Source organism: Drosophila subpulchrella, unplaced genomic scaffold, assembly GCF_014743375.2.
Source record: "Drosophila subpulchrella strain 33 F10 #4 breed RU33 unplaced genomic scaffold, RU_Dsub_v1.1 Primary Assembly Seq141, whole genome shotgun sequence".
Classification (NCBI taxonomy): domain Eukaryota; kingdom Metazoa; phylum Arthropoda; class Insecta; order Diptera; family Drosophilidae; genus Drosophila; species Drosophila subpulchrella.
The window spans coordinates 78,108-106,100 of record NW_023665482.1 but is presented as its reverse complement, the minus strand read 5'-3'; the positions used below and the strand labels follow the sequence as shown (position 1 = coordinate 106,100).

Genomic DNA, 27,993 nt, shown 5'->3' with positions numbered 1-27,993 from the left:
TCGTGTGTGGGTGCCAAAAGCGCAATTTAATTTTACGACAGATACATTTATGCTTATTACTTGTGTTGATTTTATGTCTAAAATATGTCTACGATGCGGTCATAATGGATATGCAAGTGTGTTAGCGGTGTGTGTGTATGCTTGCTGATGTGTGAATGTGTTCTTACAGACTAGGTTCCGATAATATATATATAGTATATAATAATATATAGTATATGGTCTACGAGCTAAGTATTGATTGATATGTACAGAAGCCTTGCAGCCTAACACAAAAAAAGGGAAAGTTCGTAGGAGGATAAAACAGATTTCACGCTAAAAACAAATTGGTTTTGTGGGACTCGTAACCTAATTCATATATCATATATATACGGGTATATTGGTTGTATATTTGTATGTATCCGAAGTGATGCACTCGCTTATGTAAGTAATGGCTATCGATAACTGCACGCTCGCTGGCTTGTCTTTTATGCAAATGTGGAAATAGAGCACACATGTATCCCATATAAATAGGCTTTTGTGGTATATATATACTTGTATGATCCTCTACTGGCGGCGTTTCGGTTGGGGGGACGGGTGCTGAATGAATGCTGCATATTATAGGTATGTGTGGACATCGATGCGCCTAATGCGCTTTTCTTGTCCTGGCCTCCACAATGGCCACATCCTTCCTGCTCCTGCTCCTGCTCCTGTGCTCCTTGGCCTGTGCTCCTGCCGCACGCGTGTGTATGTACATTTGGGTTCGGCATCTGTGTGCTTGTGTGTTGTGAGTTGAACTGCTTTTGTATTTTTCTGAAAAATATGACTTTGGTATTCCTATCCTTTCCTTGCCGTCCGGTTATCCTCCTCTCTAGCTGACCACGGCATCCTTGAGCAAGGGGACAGCAGCACCAGTCCCCGCCGCAGCACCTCCGTTCACAAGGACCTCGCTAGCCTCCATGTCCTGGTCGGCCTCCTCGTTCTCCTGCTTGACCGGCGATCGATGGGACTCCGAATCCTCTTCAGCGGCCTTTGGCGGCTCCTCCTCTTCGTGCTCCTCCTCGTTGGCGGGTCCTTCTGCGTGGCAGGGTGAGCTCGTCCTTGTGTCGCCCTGGGACAGCGGCACGTTGGCCACCAGCACGCCCGAGTACTTGACGCCATTGAGCTCCAGATTCACTATCAACTGCGGTTCGCCGTTATCGCCAGTTCCTTTAAAGGATAAGGGTTTAAAAATAATTTTAATATTTAAAAAATAAATTTAATATTTAAAGCGTTTTATTATATTTTAGTTTGTAATAATCTCTACACATTTCCTTAATCATCGTGATTTACAAGCAAATTTAAAACTCTATTGATATTAACTATTTTCTAGTTATCTCTAAACATTTCTGGGATAAATCCTTATTCATCGTGATTATATATATTTATCAACTATCTGTAAACACACAATACAAATTTAAAACTCTATTGATATTAACTATTTTCTAGTGATCTCAAACATTTCTAGGATAAATCCTATGAGTCCCTTAAAACCGCCTTTTGGATTAATGGGGATTCAAAAAATTAAGGCTTAAAATATTATGTACTTTTTTTAAAGTCTCCACAAATTTCTAAGATAGGAAATATCAACTCTATTTTATTTTAAAATATTATCCTATCATTTTTTGGATAGCTTCTTTAAATCCTTCCCAATAATGCTTAGGGTAATAATAATAGAAAAAAAGATAAAGTAAAATGTGATTATAAATACTTTTCCAATAAAAAAATCCCTTTTGTGATTTTAAATAAATACAAAATAAAAACTCTCTCTTGATTGCATAGTCCCTACACATGTCTAGGATAAATCCTTTAAATCCTTCCCCATCCCCCTTCGAATTCATCCCAATTAACTCACCATTCCTTGCCACTTGAAACTGCATGCCGGACAGCAGGCTCAGCGTCTCGAGGGGATTGAGCTTGCCAGTGGAGGGCGTATCCTTGTCCTCGGCCGGCAGATCCTTTCCGCCGCTCTGGGGCTTACCGCCGCCCTTCTTCTTGGTGGAAACGGGTGAGCTGTGGCGATGACCCACCGAGCCACCACCAGTGGTGGTGGTGGATGTGGTGGGCGAGTTCTCGATGGCCGAGTCGTCGGACTTGTCCAGCTGGTGGCTCTGGTGGTGGTGGTGATGATGATGTCCGTTCATCTGCTGCGGCTCGCTGTCATCGTTCATGGAGGACGAGTTGCCCGTGGTATTGTGCTCGGCGTGGGCATAGTCGTCCTCCGGTTCGCCCTCGGAGGCGGCATCCTGCTGGTGGCCCATCGAAGGATGATGGAATCCCGCTGCAGCTGCCACGGCGGCCATGTTGTGGGGATTCAGATAGAAGTTGGCGGGAAAGCCGGGTGGCAGGAGGCCACTGCCCACGCGCTTGGCTGGAGGCGGCTGGTGGGGCTGGTCGTCCTGGTCCACGGGCTCCGGCGTGGGTTCCCGTTCGCGTTCCCTTTTGATATTTGTGAGATTTGGCGGCGAATCGGATAGGTTCAGGGCTTCGCTGTGGTGGAGAGTGGAGAGAAACGGAAATGGTTAGTGTCTATGCTTAATAGTTTTCATTTTAAGCAGAGGGCGCTCTTATAGCTCTTCTCAGCAGCTTTGAGAGTTAGATGGCGCCAGGTATCTAGGTGGCGGATTTTTACCCTTGCAAAGGGTTTATTGGTGTATTTATTAACATATGATTTTAATTGCATGATATGGTTTAATCTGTAGGGGTATATATACTTTGGACTGCCAAGGCTGGCTTAATTTCTTGTTAATTAAAAAAATAACATTTCATTTAAGGATTATAAAGGGGTAATGATCAATAGACAATCATTAAGTAATATAAAGAAAAAGAAAAACAAGGAAGAACGCTATAGTCGAGTACCTCGACTATCAGATACCCGTTACTCAGCTAAAGGGACCAAAAGGAAATGGAGATATGCAAGCAGCAAAGCGAGATTTAAATGCGCCACCTACCGGCGGAAGACAGATTTAAGCATTGTGGGCGTTAGGGTAGGCGTGGCAAATTTTTGTTTGGATCAATCGATAGGCATTGACGAGACCAAAAAATTTAATTTAAAATTTTTAATCTAGCATACAAATTGTGGGCGCCACAGGCTTGGGCGGCTTGTGGGCGTTAGAGTGGGCGTGGAATATTCGCATAACAAACTTGCGCTGCGTACAAGGCTACGGAATCTAAATCTGAAATCCCAATACTCTATCTTTGATAGTTTCCGAGATATCCGCGTTCATATTTACGATTTTTTGAAGTTTGTGGGCGGTTTGTGGGCGTTAAAGTGGGCGTGGCAAACTTTTTTTGGGCCAATCGATAGGTATTGATGAGAACAATACATTTCAGTTTAAATTTTTACTCTAGCATCAAAACTGTAGAAGCCACAGTTTTGGGCGGTTTGTGGGCGTTAGAGTGGGCGTGGCACTCTACTGAAACAAACTTGCGCTGCGTAAGAAGCTCAGGAATCGGCTCGCCAAATCTCAATAGCCTAGCTCTCATAGTTTCCAAGATCTCAGCGTTCATCCGGACAGACGGACAGACGGACAGACGGACAGGCGGACATGGCTAGATCGACTCGGCTAGTGATCCTGATCAAGAATATATATACTTTATGGGGTCGGAAACGCTTCCTTCTGCCTGTTACATACTTTCCGACGAATCTAGTATACCCTTTTACTCTACGAGTAACGGGTATAAAAAGTACTATTTTCTAAGTTAAAATTTTCTAATATTAAGGGATAATGATCAATAGACAATCTTTAAGTAATAGAAAAAAATCAATAAAAAGTACTATTTTGTAAGTAAATATTTTCTAATATTAAGGGATAATGATCCATAGACAATCTTTCAGTAATATAAAGATAAATCAATATAAAAAATACTATTTTCTCAACGCATTTTCAACCCAGAGAAAAGCAAAAGTGAAAACCAGTTGGAGGGGGTTCAATCCCACTTACGGCTAATGAAAACATTTGGCAATCGTAGTTTGCAAATCAGCCAGCGATCGCAATCAAACTTGAATCAATGTTTGGACTTACCGTTGCTGCGGCGAGGTGTGAGCCGATCCAGGTGGGCTGTTGTTGTTGTGGTACATGTGCCACAGTGCCACCTGAGCGCTGAGTGCCTCGTGCTTGCTCAGATCGGGGCTCTGGGATCGCTGTCGCTGCTGTTGCAGGTGATGTTGCTGCTGCTGGTGCGACTGTTGCTGCTGATGTTGCTGCTGCTGCTGGTGTTGCTGCTGCTGATGTTGCTGCTGTTGCTGCTGCTGGTGGGGATGGGCACCACCCAGCACGGAGGGCATTCCCTGCTCCTTCTTGGCCTGGATCAGCTGCAGATACTCCATCATCCGGCTCTCGATCTCCTGCTTGACCAGATTGGGCATCTGGCCAAAGGCCGGAGCGCCCATCAGGCGATGATGGGCTGCTGCGGCGGCGGCATTGTTGATTGCCTGCTGATTGTTGGCCACGGCGGCATGGGTAACCAAGGCCAGAGGCGACATTTGCTGCATGCCACCCGGCAGAGAGGGTCGCGAAATGGGCGTCTATGGCGGGGGAGATACGAACATGAGTACCAGATATTGCTTGACCTATAAAAGATCCTTAAGATCCAAAGTACTTACCATTGGCATCTGACTGTGCATGGCCTCGTACTGCCCGTAGCTGGAGCGTCGTCCTTCCCGGCGATTACCATCGATGGCCGCCTGCAGCTCCGCCGGCGTGCTGAGGTTCTTCTTCTCGCACTCGTACGGGTACAGATACTTCATGTATCTGCAAGATGCGAGATGCATAAAATTATTAATAAGCGCGGCAAACATGCGATGTCTTTTGCAGCCCAGGGAGATGCACCATGGTAAACTCCACGTTGATGTCCTGTTTAAGTTGAATTATCGTGTAAATACGAAAGCGACAGGCAAACAAATCACGATCCCACAGAGAGAGAGAATCACTGATCGATTGTTGCTTGATCGCTGCAATGTTTGATTGTCCGTTTCGGTTTCTGTTTGCCCCGCATCTTGCATTGCTGATGGTGTTTGTGTTTGTCTTGGACATAGCTCAACGTGGCAGGTAACCGGTGGATGGGATGGGATCGAAGGGATTGAGGTGTATGGGGATCTTAAGGTATATCCACTTACTGGGTGCGCAGGGTGAAGGCAGCACTGGTGATGCTCGACGGCAGATGCAGCCCCTTGATGATCTCCTGCCACAGCTTCTTGTTGATAACATCCACCAGACCGCCGCGGGCAATCACCAGATTGTACAGCTCATAGAGATCCAGCACCGATTTGGCCATAATCGGCAGCCGATTGATCGGCGTACCTGCAATATATAGATAGATTGAAAATAGGGTTTACTACACACACATTCGTATCCCAAAATCAGTTGTTTGCGCTGTGAAACTTGTTCTTGCACTTGGCAATGTTTTCCATCCAGCTCGTTAAATGCACCAACAAGCAAAACACGATTTAAAGATCCATAAAACAGATTTATCTTGCCCATAGAGTGCAGAGATTCCCCCGCTTGCAGCAGTTCGAACGATCCCACTCCCACTCATCGATCACGAAGCAATTAACACTTGTAGCCCCGGTAGCAGCTGAAAAGTGCAGACCGAAGCCGATAAAAACTGAAATAAATCCTAATTGTTGCCCGATTCGAAACACACACTACTGTATAATACCATATACACATGTTTGTACATATGTTGATCTGTTTATGGCAGCTAATCATCATCATACACATTGGCATTTGCCTCTATTTGCTATTGAAATTGTATTATTCAAATTTTCACGTGCCGTTGGAACGCTTTTCCTCTTTTTATTGCACACCGAAAGAAAATTCAATTGAGTTCTATATCCCACTTTCTAATATCAAGACAGAAATCATTCATAATACCTGGTCCATATGTAAAACTATAGGTTCTTTTGAAATTAATAGGTTTGAAGATAAATATTGATAAGTTTAAGGACATGATCTTATAGTAGAGAAAGTTTCGTCCACTTAAGGACCTAATCACATACTTTTAAATACCAATTTTTCATAATAATATATCATCCTTCACTCAAAGCATCTCCCTCCCCATTTAGTACTTAAAATCCCCAACTCTTTTTTTCTCGTTTAGGGCCCAAAACGAAAAGTTATAAAAAACAGATCAACCTGCATAATTGCTGGCTCTGTACGTGTGTAATTCGAATTTGTATAATGCTGCCCGGCCTCCTTTCTTTTTTACGATCCGAATACCAAATACTAAATACCATATACCAAATCACCGAATGCCTGTTGCTGCCCCATGGATCCAACGATCCATCGATCGATCGATCGACTTTCGGTTTCTTTTTCCTTGTGTTTTATGAGCCCGAAAGGAATCAATCAAACTCTTTGATGGACGTGTTGATTGAATGAAAATACGTTTGTTTTTTATGCATATAAACAAATTGAGTGGCGAGGTGATGCTCGTCGTATCAAAAAGGAATAAGACAAAATAAATGAACAACTGCCAGTCGGGATATTTGTGTGCACTATAATGTGCAGAGAGCAAAAAGATTGGATCCAAATCGATCGCTGCACGAGCCACAAACAAAAAACTGGGGAGGACGCACATAATCAAAGGCAATTTAATGATCAACTCGGGCTGCCCGTCACTCGAATCGATCATTAAACTCGGATCGAAGATCGGAGATCCAGGGCCCAAGGCTCCCGGTGCAATCCTATCTGAATATCGGCAATATAGGAATATCTGAACCGATCGCTACTCCTCCCGACACGCACATGCCGACTGACGACTTATTATTATTATTTTTCTTGGCAGCTTTTTACATTTTTTTTAGGTTTGCTTTCAGCCTGAACTCTTTTTGGGGGCGCACATCTATTTATTTATTCGGCTGCATTTGTTTTCCTAGTTGTCAGGCGTTTTTAATGGAAATTAAAAGAAACTTGATCGAGTCTGAAATCATAACGCCAGCAGCACAGGAGGGAGTCGTATTTGGTCCGGGGTCCCAGATCTCCGCGGGTTCCCAGGTCTCGTTGGATACCGAATCTCAGATGGTGGATGTGCCCGGGCGTTGAGCACTGGGAAATATTTACGAAAATAGCGACCGCGTTGATAAGTGATTGACGTCTTTTAATTAAGAATTGCGCCGCTCTTCGCTGCACAAACATCTCACGGCAAGCGATCCACATTTATTTTATACACCTCTAAATATATATAGATATAGAAATATGTATGGCATAATTTCCGTTAGTTAGTTGTACAATTGTACAATATCATTCGGTTATAGACATATGGACACGAAATACTTTTGGCCCGAGTCGCATTTTTCGGCGCTTCCTTCTCTCATGGCGGACGACACTTTAGACAGTCTCCCCCAGGCGACCCCCTTTCCCCATCCTGCACCTCCGCCCCTGCCCTGTCCCTGTCCCAGCCCCAAAAAAAAAAACCCCCTTTACAGTGACCGCGACGGGTGAGCATGCATATGTCAAAACTTGAACGCATGTGACAGATTAAAATCCATTAAGTTGTCAAGCCCCAGAGATGTTCTACGCATCTATAGATGTGTAAGTGTGTTTATTCAAAGCATAGATTTTTAATATACTTTGTATGAAACTTATACGGAATTACATAAAATAAATAAACAATGCATGAAACAAACTTGTATTTGGTTTGCGAAATTATTCTTCCTTTTCTTACTTTTTCACATTTGTGCGCGAAATTCCTACAGAATTATATATTCTCCTATGCGGTACAATTTTAAGAACCATTTAAATATTTCAATATTCAAAGAATTAAGGTAAGGTATTCAGAAATCATTTCAAGAACAAAATTAAATCTATGCTATTGAAAGAATACATTTTTAAAGGTATAAAGATTGAATAAACTTTTTTAGGTATTCACAAAAATAACACTCACTTCACGGGTGTATAGTTCTTTAATAAATTGTAAATAAATTGTAATTTTGGTTACCAATCTGCTCAAATCAATTTATTTTTTAAAAGTATTAATATAAAATATATCAAAAATTTCACTTCATTACAAAAATAAAGTTTTGTATTAATCTAGCTAAATTTATTTAAGCTTTTACACAATTTATCTCTATAAAGGTTTGCCCTGGGTCAACAATATATGTAGCTCCTACAATTCTTCTGGAATATGACTTGTGCAAATACAAACAAATTTAATGCCCTCTCAAGTTGGCCTTCAGGCAATGGTGGCAAACACACTCCGCCCAACATTTAAAGGGTTCCACAGGACGCTTAATGATTGCACTTGGAATGCCCACAGGAAGTGTAATTTATTGGGAAAAAGTACAGTCACGGCAGGCATTAGTAGTATTGGGTGCACGCCACCGATTTCCCTCGCATTTGGTAATGCCCATAATTAATGACAAAAGTGCAGGAAAGCATACTCGCATGTATAAATAGGCATTTGCTCCGATTGCCGCTGCAAGTCGCCTCTAAAACTTAAGTACCAATATGCATATGGTACCCCCTTTGCTCGTGTGTGAGTGTGACAGTAATTTGAAGTGACAAAATGACAAAAAGTCAGCCACCAAAATGATTTCTCTACTTCTCTCGGTTTCTCAGTCCCTCGGTTCACTTTTCACCAGAATTTCTGCATATTTTAATGGCTCCCCCCTCGTGGCCCCCTCGCACTCCTCAAAATCAAACGTCAAAGTGCCGAGAAATTTATTCAATTAACATAATTTGAGTGAGCCCAAAAACACTTGGCTGGCTGAGTCAGCAATCCGTCATCTGGGCCAGGGATATGCAAATTCGAGATTCGAGATATGGCCCCCAATAGAGTCCCCCTACACCACCATCCCTGGTAACCCCTTGGAAAACTTCAATGCAAGATGCAACTTACCGCGCTTTTGCATAAACGAGAACAAATCATCCAGGAACTCTTTGCGTTTGGGGTCATCATTGATTTCATAGAGCTAAAAAGAGAAGAAGAAATATAGATTTAATAATAAATACAATATCTTTTAAGATCTTTCCACCTAATTATAGAATTGGAAATATCAAAACAATATAATTTTATATCTTTAGCAACCATTTCGATATCAATTTCGTACTCTTTCAATGACTTTTTTCATTCATATCTAAGATAACACACAAAACGAGCTATTATAATCATATTAGGGCGCAATAATAACAAAACAATCCAACAAAAGAACCAACAACTTGACTCTTTTGGCCAATGGTTTGGCACAAAATGGAGTTTTGGCTCACTTCTGGCCTTTTGTTGGGCCAACAATAGACGCGTGTTAGCTCGTTCCTGCTCTGGAACCCTCCCTTTTATGTTTTTCCCATTGTTTGCTGGGGGTTGATAGAGAACCAATCCCCTGACCTAACCTCCAACCCTGCTCCTTTTGGGTTTTCGTAAAAGTGTGAAACACTCAATGAGCGTGAGTCGTACAATGGATAATTAGGTGATAAAGATAGGGCCAGAAATATACACACTGTGGAAAGGGGCTGGGGGAGATACATAGATACATATGTTTCTGCCATCTATACATTATTATTTATCATCGCTATCTGCTGCGGTTTTCCTGCGGCTCATGCTTTGACCTTTGCCACCAGGAACCAAGTCTTGCTGGAAAAACCCCAGTCACAACTTTAGTACGAGTATGTTCAGAATTAATGACAACATCGGAGTGAACTCATCAAATTCGGAATTCATCATACTTTCCGCCTACTGCAAAAAGAAAGAAACGAACGCGCCGAGCTGGAGTTGTGAAGACCCAAAGCCCTATACCGTCCGTGGTGCACATTCTAAGTCAATGCGAATGATGAACTGCCTCCATCTCCAGCTCCTTTCGCCTCCCCACCTCCTCGCATAAATGATTTAAAACCAAGTCAGACTCGAAGCCCCGACTTTGGACGGAGACGGAGTCCTCCTGCCAGCTTCTTTCCCAAACTGGCTGGGCTGGGGATATTTTTTATGATGCTCGACGCCCACAAGAGCTATAGGAGCATTGCGAAAAAAAAAAGAAATCCTTATGTATATGGCTTTATACCGCTCGGGGTTGAGCCAAACACAAAATAAATTAATTGAAATTCAACTGGATTGGTTTGGTTTCTCAAAGGCTTTGTTATTTTTCACTGATTGCACTTTATATGGGCTGTACCTCCTGTATTTGATCTTCGGAAATAAGCATGTTAGCACTTGTTGAGCTCGGCTTTTGGTATATTTGAAAACTATATATCACTTGTTTTTGGCGAACAAAAAACCCAATTTCTTCGGTTTTATCTCATTGATCAACGCGACGATGCAACGCCATCAAAGGTCGTTTATCAACTAAATATGTGGCAGGAGTCTGGATCGAAATGCTGCCTGCGTCGCTGCCGCTGCCACACGCACACATTTGAATAGTCACTCACACAGGCACACATATGTGTTGTATCTGTGTGCGATATTGCCTGCCTGTCTGGGGTATTCGGTATTAATAATCATAAAATGAAGTCCCGCTTTCACACAAGGGTTGCAAACCTGTGCCTGCCTCTCATTTTCCAATATCTCTCCCGATTTTCCGATCCCTAACTTGCATCACAGCAGCCGCAAAACCGTTAAGCGCTACCAATATCTCTCCCAAATCCATAGCAATAAAGTTATAAAACAGAGAAACAGGATTTCTATCCCCTGACAGGGTTTTTGTAGACCAATCATAATCGTTTTTATAACTATCGAAGATGCTGCCTGAGCACACACACATGTTTTTCGGGTTCGGAATTCTGGATTCCGGGTTCGGGGTTCGGGTTATAAAAATAATCTCACTTATTTGTCGCCTAGTCTTGGTGCCCAACAAATCCGCTGCCTGGGTGCTTGAAATTTGAATCCTTGATTCTGGGAATTCTCCCGATGCATTTTCGCCAGATCAATTCCTTTTGCCTGCCCTCGCTTCTGTGTTTGTGCGCGCGGGTGTGGGTGTAATTTATAACTATCAGATACAGATACAGATGCCTTGGCATATGGATGCAAAAAGGTCTGCAGTGGACATTAAAATTTATATGGACAGAGATCCCGTTGCAGGGCCTTTGGTCCCTAAGTGTTATCCTGCCGTATCGAGTGCATAATTCGACCGCCAGCACTCACACATCATTTTTCGAGCCGAATGCAGAAGCAGCTCGAAGATACAGATACATTCACATCTGCAGGTTGCCGGCATATTTATTCAAGAATTTCACACTCATTACTCGAAAAACGTGTTGAACAGACTTTCCGTTTCGATGTGTTTTATATTTTATTCCATTTGTTGGCTCTTACAATTTTTTGGAGAATTCGTCTGCTAATGAAGTTTCACAATTTACAGTGAATAAATGCCAATTAAAATTTATTTATCACTCTGACTTCTCATTTTAATTAGATCTTGATAGCGCTGATACCTCAACTTGATAATAGTTTAAAAAGCAGACGCAATACATATTATAATGAAATCGGTTTACAGGTCTATCAGTAAATGTTATTTTAGATTATTATTAACATTTGTTAAGTAATAAACAAAAATTTTATTTTCTTGGAACTTTAATTCAAATAAAATTATAATTTATTTTTTGTTTTGACTTTCATTTTAATATTCCCTTGGCAATAATATTTTGTGATTTTTTAAGCTGATAATAATATAAAATCCTAAGATAATGCAATTTAAAGAAAAAATTCTTTAAAGTTAATGAGATAATTATTAAAATTTATGTTTTATGTTCTAAGCATGGAAAAATAATTTTATAAAAATCTCGAATTCCTACTTTGTATCTTTTCCCTAGCCATTCAAAAGAATTTAGAACGTTAGCTCAACGATGACTAAGTGAATTGTCGATCAGCTAATTGCAAAAGGCAAAACACGCGCCAAAAAAAACTTTGGATTGAAAGGAAATTGCACAATCCCCACAATTGAATTCTTCAGCAAGTCCACATCTATTCATTTTCTGCCTTAGGAATTAAGTACAAAGAAATAAAATATAGAATATTATTGGAAAATGCTTTGGGGTCTATAATTAAACATAATTATTCAGTACGTACAGATAATTGACATTGATTAATGAGAGCACAGCAGCCGCAGAAAGAAACTATATAATACAAGAAATGAGCAGCGAAATGTACCAAAAATAATATTTTTGTTTTACTTGTTGTCTTCGTCTGCGGATGGATGGATATAAAGATAGATAGATAGATGGATGGATGGCTGACTGGGTGACTGGCTGACTATCTGACTGATGGCCAAGACTGAGAACTAAAATCAGAGCGTTTTTGTGTTTGTATTTGAATTTGAATTTGGGGAAAGGAAAGGCAAATGGCTGAGTGGCTGAGTAGCCGGCGAATGAATGAACGTATCTGTGCGATACTCTTTCAAAATGGCCTTTTTCATAGTCGCAGCTATCGCTTCAATTAACATAATTAACGTTTCGTCTCGTTTCCACAATTAATGAAAGAGCGAAACAGCCATTTTGAATGTGCGGCGAGGGATTTATTCGACACCTACAGAAAAAACAGCAAGTTGGAGGTGGGATAAGGGGAGATTTAGGTATATATATATAGGTATACCTTCCCAGCCGGTTTCTGCAAGCACATCATCATCATTCAAGAGCCCCGCACACGGTGTAAGCGAAGGTGTTAAGCGTGAAGTTACAGATACACAGATCCACAGCCGCGAGATACATAAGTATCTTTTGCATTGCATTGCGAGGGTCAAAGTTTTTATAGTGCATAGAGAATGCGGGCTCCGTTTGATGGATAGCTCGCTGGCCGAAAGGGAGTGAGAGCATTTAAAGTTAATCGAAATTCGGTTTTTATGGCCCAAGCGAGACGAGTCAAACGAAACCAAACCAAACCAGACCAAAAACCCGAGCCAAAAGCTGTCGAGGTTCACACAGTGCCCATATATGTATCTGTATCTCGATTTTGGCAACCACATTTAATGACCGGACCAAACTAAAATTGTGCACTGCTCTCGAGAAATACGAAAATGCGAGGGGATTGGGATTTTGGGCCTACTAATTGCTCTTGGTCATCGCATCTGGACCTCACATGCCGGGGGATGCTACTATGCCATAGCCATAGCATTTTCTCACCAAATTAACGCCCTGGAAAAGGGGCTTCATTAATTGCTCAATTGCAAACCGGAACTATCGTATCGCCTGGAACGCCTCAAGGCGGCACTAACATAAACCGTGCCGATCCGCCGAAACGAGATCCGCAGCATCTTCCAACTGGTTTCGAGCCCCTTTGGCCAGGTGGGATTGGGATTGGGATTGGGTATGGTTAAGGAATGGGAATGGGTTAAGATGCTCTGGCTATTAGTCGTTAATTGATAGCTTGCCTGCATCTTGTTTACACACAGTTTTGTCGATTTCAATTGACTGGACCTGGACTCGAACCCGGACCCCCCCTACTACTCCTCCAGTAACTCTACTAACCTGTCTGACTTGTTTGAACTGCTCTTCAAAGCTCCATCCATTATTCTGCTGCGATGAATTGGAGGCCTCGCTGGACGTCGACGAGTTGGATGCGGAATTGGCTGCAAAGTGGCGGGCTGAGTGCAACAGTTAACAACACAAATGGATCGCCGGCTGCCACGCGATAGATTAGATACCAACCTTCTTTGCCGCTCGGCGCTGCTGTGGGGGATGCAAACGAGAACTGGTGGGCACCTGCTCCTCCTCCACCTCCTCCTCCTCCGCCGGATCCTCCGGTTCCTCCTGGTCCGCTGCTGCCACCTCCATTGGTTGTGGCCGGATTGGAGCTGGGCGTGGTGGTGGTGCCTCCGTTGTAGCTGCTCCCGTTCCCGTTTCCACCACTGGGCGCCGAGGTCACGTGGCCAAAGGAGGCAGCCGCCGCCGCCGCAGCCACCGAATTGTGGGGCAGCGGGAATCCCGAGCTGATGGTCGTGGGCAGCATATTGGCCCCGAAAGCCGCCGCATGAGCTGCAGCCGCGTAATCCTGTTCCTGCGGTTAAAATATCAGATTTATCAGGGGTATTTTTTCCAAAAACTTTACAATTTGGAGTTAAAACTCACATACGATCTGTACATTTTCAGCTTTTAAATAAAATCAAGTCTTAGATAATTTTTAAATTTTTTTCCCAAGCAATATTTTAATATCAAGTCATTAATATGTCCAAATCACACATCTGTTACAATAAATACAAGGATAAATCTGTTTTACATAAATCATTTTAAGGCACTAATTTGAAGTATTAGGGCTTTCTATTAACACTAAATCATTATATTTTAATTTCTAAAATTAGAAATATCTATATATATATTTCTATTATAAAAAAGCGCTATATTGATATTGTAATTATTATGATCTCATCAAAAATTTAAGTGTTAAACTATATATCAATCAAAACTATTGTAGGCTGGACTATTTTCTTTTAAAAGATATTTTCGGCTAATGTTTTTTACAACTAGTATTGTCATATTATATATAAGACTATTTTATAGACACTCACCATCAGTCCCACCTTCATGTCGCGCACCTGCATCTTGAGCTTCTCGAGCACGTCGCTGTGCTGCAGATTTGGAATGCTGTGTAGACCGCCGATGCCCATGAAGCTGCCCAGAGCGTTGAGCGGATGATTTGGCGGCAGTTGATGGTGATGGCTGTGAGAAAATGGGGATTATTGCACCTCCGCATCGAGGACATTAATCAGGAGCAGTCACTCACCTCAGGGGCAACTCGGTCTGTGGCTCGGGACTGGCGAAGTTCCCTCCTCCGCCGGAAACTGTGTGACTTAAGCGGGCCGCAATCGCCGCCTTGGCGCTCAGCTGATGGTGCTCCCCATCCACGGAGTCGCAGTCGCGCATCTCGTCGTCCGTTCGATCACCATGTGACTGCACCGGGAAAAAAAACAGATAATTTGGAAATTAGATAAGTATTTTGGTAACCAAAGCATTAGTGTGGAAATCAATTATAGGTCTTAGAAACTCATGTGGATCTATTAATTTAAGAAATTAGAACAGTATGGTTCTTAAGAAATTCTTCAGATTTAAGAAATTATAAGCATCCTTGTTTAATGCTTATCTAGACTAAGCAAAGTTAAGAGTAAAAGAAAGCCAAGCTCAATAGTTCTCAATATGATCATTCGCATATGAAGGAACTTTCCTAAAATCAAGTCGAAAGTACTCTTGAGTTTGATTTTTCAAGACGAAGCGATCTTGAAATAGAGATGACAATGGATTCGATTTAGATTTTCGAGTCGAAAGTAGTTTCGCAAACCTCATATCGATTTTAATAATATGAGATTGAGTCGATCTTGACTTATGTATTTTAAGATCAAGAAAATAAATTTAAGAGTAATTTTTTCCTAAGTATACAGTTAAAAATTTAGCGTCTTCATATGTTACCAACGATATATAAAAATTGAGAACATTTCTAAGCTTTTAATATTCGGCCAGAAATTCAACATTATCTCCTAACTTACTTTTGTTGCAATTAAAAATAATAAAAACATATTATTGTTAATGTTATCTGAGTATTAATTTTCTTTCAGTGCACTCCAAACCAAAAACAAAGAAACCCCTTTGAGTTGATGGGGAATTAATGGCGGCGCTTATGTCAACAAGCGGCCTGCTGGGATAGCGTTAATCTAGATACTTTGTCAAGCGGCAAATCGGAATCAGAATTACAATCAGAATCGATGTTCCGACACTCGAATCTTCCTGGGATCACACCGCGTGGGCAGTGGTCATTGGTCTAGCTGGGGAGATCATCTGGCTGACTCACAGGCCCCTCGATTCTGGTTTATGGCATGTGCCGAGAGCTAAGAGCCACATTAACCAAGCCACGCCGCGCAATTTCAATTGAAAGCAACTAAAGCAACTGAAAGCCACTTCCTCCGGCGGGGTGACAACAAAGGTAACCACTTAATAAATTAACAATGGCAGACCCACAAAACGGCAATCAGTCGTTGGCACTCCAGGGCCGTTTTGGGTGGGCCAAGGGGGGATTCCTGCAGCTCCGCTCCTGGCCGGCAGAGCCATCTCTGCCAGCCGTGACTCTTTGCCAAGAAGTCCGCCACGCATGGCCGAGAGTGTTGAAGTCACCAACTGCGACTGGGTCTTTAGCTTCACCCATGGTGCTCCGTGGCCAGCTCTTCAACTCCAGTAAAACTCCAATGCAACTCCATCACGGCTTCTTGGTTTTTATGCATTTGGAGAGGTGCAAATTAAGCGCATCTGTGACTGTGTGCAAATCGGGAATTTTCAATTTAAACACAGCCATCGGGGGAGCAGGAGAAGGAGGTGGAGATGGAGATGGAGATGGAGATGGAGCAACCGGGGTCCAAACAAAGTAAGCCAGTCTTATATAGTGTGTGCATATATGTTTGCTGGATCTGCGAGTGTGTTCAACATTTATCGCCTGGCTGTTTGGTGGTACTGGTACTAGTGGTACACTAGTGTACCACACTGGTGTCGCCTTGGCATAATCATAAATGCAACCAAAACCAAGGCATAGACAATGCCATAGACCAGAGAGAAACCGAGTTCCCGGAATTCTTTGAAGTTGGCGCGAATGCATACCGCTTCTATGGCGAAAATGTTGCATGTGCCTTTCCACACACAGTTGCGGTCGAAATAATTATGGTGATGTTGTCAGGTCTCTAAAAAATGGCTTTCAAAATCGGAATGGTTCTTTAACGCGCAATTCGGAATATTTAATTTTTAAAGTGCGGAAAATATAAAAAAAATATAATTTTGAAGAAAATGAAATTAGTTAGGCCTCTTCTCTTAAGATTTTAAGTCAATAGATACATTTTTTATGGAATGCTTTACAAGAGTGGTCGCTTTATAACAGGAATGCTCGGTGCTCCCATCCCGCGGGCCACCAGCCCTTTTTCTGCTGATGACCACTGCTTTAAAAACTTAGAAATAAAACAAGGAAGAACGCTATAGTCGAGTACCTCGACTATCAGATACCCGTTACTCAGCTAAAGGGACCAAAGGTAAATGGAGATATGCAAGCAGCAAAGCGAGATTTAAATGCGCCACCTACCGGCGGAATACAGATTTAAGCATTGTGGGCGTTAGGGTAGGCGTGGCAAATTTTTATTTGGATCAATCGATAGGTATTGACGAGACCAATACATTTCAGTTAAAATTTTTTATCTAGCATAAAAATTTTGAGCGCCACAGGCTTGGGCGGTTTGTGGGCGGTAGAGTGGGCGTGGCATATTCGCATAACAAACCTGCGCTGCGTACAAAGCTACGGAATCTAAATCTGAAATTCCAATACTCTATCTTTGATAGTTTCCGAGATATCCGCGTTCATATTTACGATTTTTTGAAGTTTGTGGGCGGTTTGTGGGCGTCCAAGTGGGCGTGGCAAACTTTTTTTTGGGTCAATCGATAGGTATTGCTATGAACAATTCATTTCAGTTTAAATTTTTACTCTAGCATCAAAACTGTAGAAGCCACAGTTTTGGGCGGTTTGTGGGCGTTAGAGTGGGCGTGGCACTCTACTGAAACAAACTTGCGCTGCGTAAGAAGCTCAGGAATCTGCTCGCCAAATCTCAATAGCCTAGCTCTCATAGTTTCCAAGATCTCAGCGTTCATCCGGACAGACAGACGGACAGACGGACAGACGGACAGACGGACAGACGGACATGGCTAGATCGACTCGGCTAGTGATCCTGATCAAGAATATATATACTTTATGGGGTCGGAAACGCTTCCTTCTGCCTGTTACATACTTTCCGACGAATCTAGTATACCCTTTTACTCTACGAGTAACGGGTATAAATAGTTTGTTTATTGAGCTCGGCATAACACCTTAAATATACTACATTTTAAAGCAATTTATAAATTTAAAGAAGTTTTTAGGTTACATTATCCAAAAACCCCGAAGCTTATTGATCACCCCTCGCATCTTGGTAGCTGAACTCGACTTAACCCGGCTTGGTTGGTTAGTTAACTCTACTTGGTGGTTACTTGGCTTATATTTGCCAGTGTGTGTATATCAAATTAATGTAACTTATCGAAGCCATGCGAAATACAGGCAGATGCTCGGGCCCAGCCATATATATATGCACCTAAGAGTATGTGTATGCTCCTCTGGACCTCGTCGATTCAGTTGCGGTCGGCTGTTGACCAGGCCCAAACAGAATTGTGGTCTGTGCTCCGCCAATGGCCAACATCCAACAACCAACAGCCAACAGCCAACGGAAAACGGCATGCAGGCCATACCAACTTGCACCTATAAAATGTCTAATTAATGCACAACGAATTTGTGCCGCTTTAATGTTGCCTTTGCAAGTGGATCGGCAGATGGAAGTGCAATTGGCTGCTCAAAGAGCGTACACATGCAATTTATTTAAAATATTCATTAAAAAGGTAACAAAGTAGGCTTTTCGGAATTATGGGAGAATTTAAAAGCCGATGAAACCATAAGTTTTTGAAGGGGTTTACGCATGAAAGTCGGTTTTTTAATTATAAAAACCATTATCGGGTATCATTAATATGAAAAAATAAAGCCAAGTACCATTTACCAAGAAATCCGGAAAATCGCTTATTTATTAACGCAACTTTATTTTTAAAGTTCGCAAACGTTAAAGTACTTTAAAACAGTATTAAAAAGCTGTTACCAAGTTTTCTGAACTTTGTTAACCAAGTTTTCTTTAAGCGAATTTTCTAATTAGAGATCCAATTTAAATACCTGGAAATAAGGTTCCAAAAGAAAGAAATGCATCAAAATCAGCGCAACAATGCCTCTTCCAGATATGGAATTTCATAGGAATATTGGGAGAGCTTCCGGGGAAAATATAGTCGTAATAGGCGTCGCATAAATCACCATGAAGCGATAAGGTGTTCCACTTGGAAGGCATTAAGTCACATCCAATGGAAATGGATGGCGGGAAAAACACCCGCACAGTCAGAAAAACTCGACTAATGGAGGTGTACTATCCGTACTATATACATATATACAGATGTGGCTATATAGGCACCCACCTGGTCGGGGGACACGCTAGTTCCATTAATTTCTGCGTTGATAAAACGCTACTGTTATCGCTGGCTAAAAACCGAAGACTGCAACTGCTAAGGCTAGACATTAAATCGCAATTAGACCCACAGACAATGAGGAAAACTCGGCCGTACATATGTACGATAGAGATACTACTTCAAAACCGAACAAAACAAATGGATATGGGTATGGGTCTGTGGGGTTTTGAGGGGGCAGCACCTGTGCAATTTACTTTAATAGCTTTCAATGCACCGCAGACGCAGACGGAGGCAACTATCTGAGTGGCCTGTATAGGTAAAATATTTAATTTATTTGCCACAGACAGTTTTCGCCCCGCATCCCCTCTTTTTATCGCTAATTAGTGTTGACATTACATTTTCGATAGAAGTAGCTGGAAATAATTTATCTAAATTTATTATCATTGCATTGAGTACTGGGAACCACAAATGCAATTTACCTAATTTCTATTCGCTGTACGATATGTTTTGTCAATGACAAATTTGTAGGAAATTGCTGGCAGTTTTCGAAGGTTTGAGATACGGACAAACGGACAAGCGGACGGACAGATGGACGGACAAACGGACGGAGGTCGTATGTGCAACATGCCGTGCTAATTTAAAACAAAGGGACGAACCGCTGCGACCGCTCGAAAACCCATAATGCGACAATCCTGAAACGAAGCTGTGAAGGGCGCTGCCGGCAAACAGGATCAGGATATTGCTACCAGAAGAGAGAATCCTATGAAGTACAAATACAGCAGCCCATCTAAGGGGCGTTTATTGTGTGAAGGATTAAGATTACGAGCCGGCGAGCATGTGTATCCGCATCTGTATCTGTATCTGTGGCTCGAGTCGCCGGTTTTACAACTGAATTTCCATGTTTTTTTGTTGTTCTTCTTCCTTATTTTTTAGCCCGAACTCGCCTAATGTCCTTATGACTCAAGTGGGTTCGCCGGGACCCTCATTTGAGGATCAGTTCGGGGCGTACTGGCGTCTTAAGTTTATTATGTTCGTCTTTATTCAAATCTTGAGACGGGTAATTGTGCATATTGTTTGAAGTATTTTTAAAAACAAGATACAATGAGGGAAAAGATATTCGAAGGAATACTCTTTAGTAAGTTACAGGTTCGAAAAACAACACATACCTATTATGTGATCAAAAATTTTATTAAATTATTCTGAAAAATACGTACTACGTTATATCTTTTTAGCAAATTAAAAATGCTCGGTTATCTTAAAGTAGTTATACATATAAGTAAGGTTGTGCAAGTTGTATTTATGTAATTCAAAACAACGTAAAGTGATTTCCGTATCTCTGCCGATTTGTTAAAAAATTAATTTTGAAAGTATTATAAATAATTTTGCTTTGACACATTTATTTAATAAATTATTAAAATTATATAATAACTAAAATTAGAATCCCTTTAGTAACTTTTAAGTTACCACATTAATGGCAGGCAGACCAAAGTGTAAGGTTACGAACATATGTTGACAAATATTTCGTCTATAAAAATAGTTTCCTAGGCATTCATATGTCATATCTTCATATCTGTCAAAATCATAATCTTGGATGACATGATGCCCTCCCGAGATAAATTCCATCTTGCCCCCTTGGTCTTACGTCTGCGGGAGATTAAGCGCGATCTCGGGAGAGCCTCTATATAAGGAATTAATCCATAGACAAATCTGCTAATTGGACTTCAAGCCAGATTCAAGATTCTAAGCCATTATTATTTATTTAAACCGAGCCGTTAACAAGCCATCAAAGACTTATTTTTTATATACCAATCAACCCCTTAAGCTGGTTTCTTCTTTCAGTTTTTCTGTTTTCGCCCGGCACATGTGCTTGGATCTTATAACTGAATAAATATATATAAATAAGAATTGCCCATTTACGCATCCACCCCGTGGCGAATTATGTATTTCAACGCGATGCAACTGCAGCAGAATACTGCAATGGAAAGAACTGCAAGCCAGCGGCTAAAAAAAATGAAAAAGTTGAAAATAAAATGTGTAAAAAGGGACACAAACATGTGCAACGTGGTCTTCGGGCAACGAGAGCATGGAAATAAAATTAAAATGCAAAACGTATCTGAAAGATACATATCCATGTACTACATGCCCGCGCGCACTCACACAGATACGCCGTGTGTGTGTGCGTACAAACGCGATTTCATTCGCTCGCCAAGCGTCGAAGCGGAAAAAATAAAGCGAATAAAATATAAAAATGGAAACAACAAAAACGGGCCAACAAACACACACACACAGAAATACACGGGCAAAACATAATGGCGCTGGCTGTACATTATACGTACACCACCACCCCCCTGGCCATAACACCCCCTTATCCCTTTTGGCACGCACGCCCATGTAAAATGAGCGCGGCGGGCAGACGAAAAATTTCGCGTAAACAATAAAAAATACAAAAAACGAAACCGGTTAAAAAAACGACAAAAACAACAACAGGGGAGAGAGGAGAAAAACGCAACGGTTAAACGGCAATAGTTGGGCTGGGTTCTACGTCTGCCAAGGGCGTAGCCAGGATTTTCAATTGGGGGGCTGCTAAAATATTGTTTTCGAAGGGGATCAGCAAGCCAAAAAAAACCAGAAATCAATATATGATGGTACTAAATAATCATACACAAAATATATAGGATTTTTATATTTTGTAGCTCCTTGGATAACCTTTCAAAATTTTTAATAATCACAGCTTCATGATATTGCATGTTTATAAGATATGTATATAGATTTTTCAGGGTTTTGAAAAAAAATTTTTATATTTTTCAAAAAAAGAAAGAAAAATGCATCTATAATGATAAGTTTTGGGAAAAACATTTTTTTTTATAGATTAAACTGGTATAATTCCCTGGTTTTATTGAAAAACCTATCAAAGAACAGTAAATTTTATCAAAAAGGTTTTCAACCAATTTGTAAATGCTCTATAAGGAACAATTGCTCCTCCTGCCACTAACTGCCTACGCCCATTGCGTCTGGGTCTGGATTTTTTACTGGAAGACCAAGTCCAAGTCGTACTTCTCGAAGCTCCAGAGCTTTGACTGCCCTCCGTCTCCTTTTCCTTCTCCGGGGTGGATTCACTGCGTCTAGCTTCGATTGCAGGCGGCAATAATTAAAAACTGCATTATTTTATTGCCCTGGCCAGCCTGCAAGTCCGCCTGTCCTCTGGCCTCTTGGTCTCTTCGTCTTTTGACGGACTGTCTGGACGCCAAAGAGCCCACTTTATTGGATCCCAACGGAGGAGGGCTTGGCGGGGGCACCGAGGCTTGTTACAGTCGCCTGCCCGAAATATATCTCTGTTTTATGACTGGGTGTCGCCACATAAAGAAAGTTTTCTAAGACCGCACTTTCCACCATTGTTAATCAGGGAATGTTACTAAGCACAATAGTTCGGTTGTGATGGGTCCACGATTCAGAAAAACTTTTATCGTGGTAAAAAGGTCTGCTAAAAATATTGGGTTTTAATAGATTTTTGCAAAAAACAATTTGGAGTGTAGTTGTTTTATTTGGAAGAGTAATATTATTACCATACTATTTTAATGCCAAAGAATTTTGTTAGAAAATATTACTACAATTTTGAAACTAAATCATTTAAAAACCGAAATTGAGTATCATAAAAATTGAGATCAATAAAATGTATCTCGTTTTCAAATTTCAGTTTATATAATCGTTGAATGAAATAACCTTTTATCTTTATTTTTCTCTGAGAAAATCGATTATAATAATGAAATATATTTATAAAATGATCTAAGGTAAAAGCATTTTTATGTTATGGTATGGATAAATCTTCGTAGACAATAGAAACCAATATTTCAACCATACCCATATTAATTGCATTTTCTTTTACCTTTGAACAACAGCCAATTTGTATGATTTAATTTTCTGATATTCCACAAAAAGACTTCGTTTAGGAATCGATAATAATTACGTATTGATTTCAGTTGCTTTTGTTTGGCTTCATTATACACAAATTCCAGGGGTGTTCAGGTGTGAACTGAGGAAAACAGCCAAACATTAAACAAGGATGTTTTTAGTGTTAAATTAAACTTTTTGTTTGCCAATTTGGTTATTCAATTTGTTGAGGCTTACGCGATTTTCTCCTTGGCCATTTGGCACGCCCATTTTTGTTTGTATTTAGCAAGAGGGAGACCGATATATGGTATAAAAGAGACGGCAGACTTTTTATTAGCGCGATGATAAATACACTTTTTATCCACTCCACCAAACAACCCTCTTCCCCTTCAGAAATTCGCAATTCGTGCCCTCGCAAATTCACATTTTGTTTTGCGATTCGCAATTCGTTTTTCTTGCCCCTTTTTCGCAATCGGCAGCTGTACTGGAAAAATCCAATTAACAGTTTTATTAGCTATGGTTGGCAAAATAATTCATAAATTCATTAAAAACAATACGAAAAGCGCGAACTGTAATAGTACCAATAATAATCATATTTTTTACGAGCTCTTTCTGCTGCTATTGCGCTGTTTTTAATTTTTTTTTTTCGTTTTTATATGTGTTTTTCTGACATTTGTCGCCATGCAGTTTTGTATGCCGTAAATTGCATTTGTAGTAAATTAAATTTTTTTAAATATATATCCGAATGACGTGACATATCCCCCCTTTTGGCCAGTTTCAAGTTCGCGCCTCGCAAAGAAACTAAAAGCAAAACAAATTTCGTTTGTCATTGCGGTTGAAAGCGCCACCAGAAAAATACAAAAAAATAAAATAAAAAATGGGAGGGGAGAGAGTCAGGGACATGTCATCCCCCAAAGGCCCCCACTAGATACTTAATCAAATATTTTCCCTGCTATATGGTTATGCAAGAAGAAGAGCAGAAAGAGCCCCCAGAAAGAATTTAATAAAAATCGTTGCCTGTCAGCGTACAAGAAGCCAAACAAATTATAACAGGTGCCGCTGCCCGTCCGACCCAAATGATTTCTTCGGCCAGGGGCGCAGGGGAAGGGTCTCGAAGGGGGGCCCGAAGAGGGTGTGAGCAGCCCAATGTGGCTCGCTTTTCAATCACCCAAGTGTGAAACAGTTAACCTGTTCAGAGCCAGGTAAATCATTTTGAAAACAACATTTTAAAGCACTGAAATTTAATGGAGGTTATATATTTTCTTTATATTTCGTTTCATATTTCGAGAGATAAGTTGGAAATATAAAAATAGTATGTTTAAATATTACTATTAAATTATAATAGTATAAGAATACCACATTTTGGTATAATTATTTTGATTAAGCAACAAGATATGATTCGATAAAAGTTACTCACAGTACAAATATATATTTTTATCTAGTAGACCTCGGATTTTGCATACTTGTCAATTTTGATCCGATTGTTATCGGAAATAAGCAAAAAATATTACAGACGTATGCCAAAAAAATTTGCCAATAATGTGCAAAGTTGAAAATATAAAAATAATTTATTTAATTATGATAGTATAAGAATACCACATAATTGTATTATTATTTTGATTAAGCAACAACAAGATATGATTAGATAGAAGTTATTCACAATGTAAATATAAATTTTTATCCTATAGTAATTGAGTTAAATCGCTTTTAAATATCTTAAACGTTTTAGTATTTCAAAAAAATATGAAACCAACTAGCTCTATAAAATTAAATTTTCCTCCCAATTCCCATAATTAAATTAATAACTTTTCCCAACTTAGGGGCCACCACATAAAAATGGTCATAAATAAATATGGAAAATGCCGCCCAAAATCCAGGCAAAGTGTGAATCAGTGCAAGCACCAGCAAACACCACCCAAGCCGTTAACAACCACTGAGATTTCGGGGGGTTTCCCCAACCCAAAACGAGACCCATGTGATTTAATGTGGGAACTCTGCCCGGAGCACGTGCAGTGGTCAGTAAAATGAATCCCCTTTCGCATAGAATCAAGAATCCAAAATCCAGAATCGAAAGCCAGCGAGCGATTTTCAATTGTCCCAAGTCATGTTCGCGGGCTTGATTTAATTTAAAAACGATTCAAAAATTACAGACAGCAATTCGGCAATAATTTTAAACTCTGCGTTTAACCCAAGTAATTAAAGTGCTGCTCGGATGACGACGATGCTGGGCATCGTCCATGGGGCATGGACCGTTGGGCACGACTTGGTTTCATTCGAGAATTTATGACTTTTTGACAGCCCACATTATTGTTTAATCGTGACTTTTGAGTCGAAAATCCGAGCGAGTGGCCGCAGGATTTGATTTGAATAGAAACGCGATTCGGATCGGATGTGCGAATGACACCAGCATGTCGGCTTCGTGGGGTTAATTAAACAGCACCCACATGCGGTCATTCAATTGAGGAACCCTTCAATTAACACCAGCCAAGAAGGGAATAACATCGAGGTTTGATCACTCAGATGACGAATGACGAATGGATCTGAGTTCCGAGATTGTTTGCACAGACCATCCCGGCCCGTCTTCTTGGCCAAAAGCGAGGCTATTAAAAATTATGTAAATAGCCGGCCGGCAGTGAGTGTATATAAAGTCTGGCTCATTGTTGATCGAGCCGGCAATGTCTATTAACAATAATAAAAATGAAAGAAAAACAAAGGGGCTGAAAAAAAAAACTAACAAGAGTTTTATTGAATTGAAGAAGATGCGATGAAGCTGCATACCTATACCCACATATATACCTGAAAGCGAATGGCCGAAAGGCCTAAAAGGCTATAAAACCCATTTAATATTCATTTAAGGTACTAACAAATAATGCAAATATTTGAACAATTTATTTACATATGAACGCCATCAAAGAGCTTGAATTGAAAGAGATCTTTCAATCGGTGGAAATTGTGAACGGGATCTTGGGATCCCAAGATCTCGGTCCCCGAAACAGATGAATCTATTTGTGTTTATGAGTATGTTATGCACTTAGCTCGATCAACGTGTGAGTATATATGTGAGTGGGTCTGTATAATAACCGTCTTGTATGCGACCATTTAGCATGTCACCTTTTAACGGCTCTCCGGCAAACAGAAACGCCAAAATATCATCTTCCCCCCGATTTCGTATTCCCTTTCTCCCAGCCTCGATTGAATCAACATATTTTTTAACATTATAATTACGTTTTGAATCATCTGCAAACAATGTGAGTCCAATTGCAGGTATTGTTTTTGCTTTCGATCAGAAAAAAGTAAAACAAAAACTCAAGTATAAGTTGCTACCCAAACAAGAGATCATGATGGCATAAAAAGTTTTGCGTCATTTGTTGATGGCAAAGATATCTTCCACGTGCCGTCGGCAAATCGGAATTCTTTTTATACCCCTGTTTTCTTATAGATCGATTTATATATTTTCCCCTTCAGTTGTCACACTTTTCCATTCACCTAGAAGACTAAGTAATATTTTTCGCGTGGCAAATGGATATTGATGCATTAGTTACTCAAATTACCGCATGGTCGAGTGGAAAACAAATCAAATTCTATATATAATGGCTAGATGAAAGGTTGAATACATTATTAATTTTGATGCTTGACAAATTTCATTTGGTGAAATACACACCTTGGGGCGTGTCTAAGAAAAATTGTAGGAAAACATTTTTTTTCATTAGAAGATGATGGTTGTAAAAATCATCAGAAGAGGGACAATAAACAATTACGTAAATTTATCATAGTTAAATTTTTAACAACTATTTATTTTCATTCATCATTATATCATATCAGTACTATACAATTTGGTAGTGAATTATTCATTTTATTGAACACTTGTCGATTATTAAACTTTTATTGATGCAATTATGTCAATTAAATTTATGATCAAAATTGCTATAAATGCCATATAACTTACTAATTACCATGTCAAGTGATCATTGATTGAGAAATACTTTGATGCATCGTGATAGCCATAGGGAAAGAGTACTCTAATATATTAGAAAACATATTAGTAACTGATATTTAAGGATCAATTCGCAATAAAAAACCTTATATATCACCATAAGGAAGTGGAGAATTCTTTGTATTACTTAAACTTGGATTGTACTAAGTGCTCTCTATCTATAATATGGTGTTTATATCGTTTTTCTTACCAAATCGTCTCCCAGATCAGAATCTCGTTCAATATTGCTGGTTGAACGACCGCTACAGTCCATAGTAGGGTGCACTCGCAGTTGCATTACGAATATTACGAATACCACAAATATAGCGAATATTCCGGTTGACAAGCGATCTTGGGATCGGTAATCACCCGCGATATAATTCTTTAGTTATGTATTATCTTAGCACAGCTCACTTTTGTTGTGTTTTCAGCTTCCAAATGGCATTAATTTTGCGGACTGCATTTGATTTTTGGTACGCGCGAACCGTTATCTCTTATGATCTTAGGATCGTCTTATCCTATCACACATAATTCTTTATTCTTGTTGGCGAAATGGAGAGTGCGCTTAAGAACCGTTAACTTGGATTTTATGCCTTTCTGTTTGTTTAGCTGCCAATTTGCAATTATTTGCGGTTGCTTAATGCGATAAGCTCTATCTGAGGGTTTCTTTTCTCACTTTAATCTTAAATCAAGAGTTTTAATCACCACATTCACACACACACAGGACACGATTGTTATTAATCCACTTGGCTGATGGTATTTAATTAAAAGTTATGTGTCCATTTGAAAAGCCGTTATGCGACCGCACGATCGACGCTCACGGAACTCAAATTGGGCATAGAGTCTCGGTCTCGTCCACTCCGTAGTCCAAATCGATCTGAATCCAAACAAGAAACTATATACTTGGGCAGCGCAGCTCTGCCAACCTCTGCCGTGAGAGCCATCCAATTGGGAATGGAACGGAATGGAACGCCACCCCCTTTCCTCTTTTAGACTCGAAATCTCTCAGCTTATCGATGGTGAAGAACAGGTATTTCGGAAAACGGATTAAATAAAACACCTAGTTGGTATCAATATAATATTTCATTCAATGCATGTTGTATACTGTTAAATTTGAAATTTTCATTATATAATTTAACCATATGAGATGATTTTTATAAGCTTTGTAGATATGTTGTATTTTTAATTGTTTTAAAATTTTCG

General features: G+C 40.3%; 1 protein-coding gene across 2 annotated transcripts; it reads right to left on the bottom strand.

The window, feature by feature from the left end:
- LOC119558813 (protein dead ringer-like) lies at window positions 1-27,655 on the bottom strand. Of its 2 annotated transcripts, none has more exons than XM_037872079.1 (11): window positions 27,002-27,655; window positions 14,659-14,825; window positions 14,444-14,594; window positions 13,587-13,935; window positions 13,407-13,522; window positions 8,857-8,929; window positions 5,135-5,318; window positions 4,622-4,769; window positions 4,041-4,543; window positions 1,871-2,505; window positions 1-1,185 (listed from the first exon to the last, which is right to left on the bottom strand). In XM_037872079.1, exons 1-11 carry the CDS (start codon window positions 27,086-27,088, stop codon window positions 848-850), a joined length of 2,751 nt encoding a protein of 916 aa, XP_037728007.1. In that variant the 5' UTR covers window positions 27,089-27,655; the 3' UTR covers window positions 1-847. The 2 variants fall into 2 exon arrangements, with proteins under 2 accessions (XP_037728007.1, XP_037728008.1); XM_037872080.1 differs by having other exon boundaries at window positions 13,407-13,507.
- Between the last annotated feature and the right edge of the window lie 338 nt (window positions 27,656-27,993).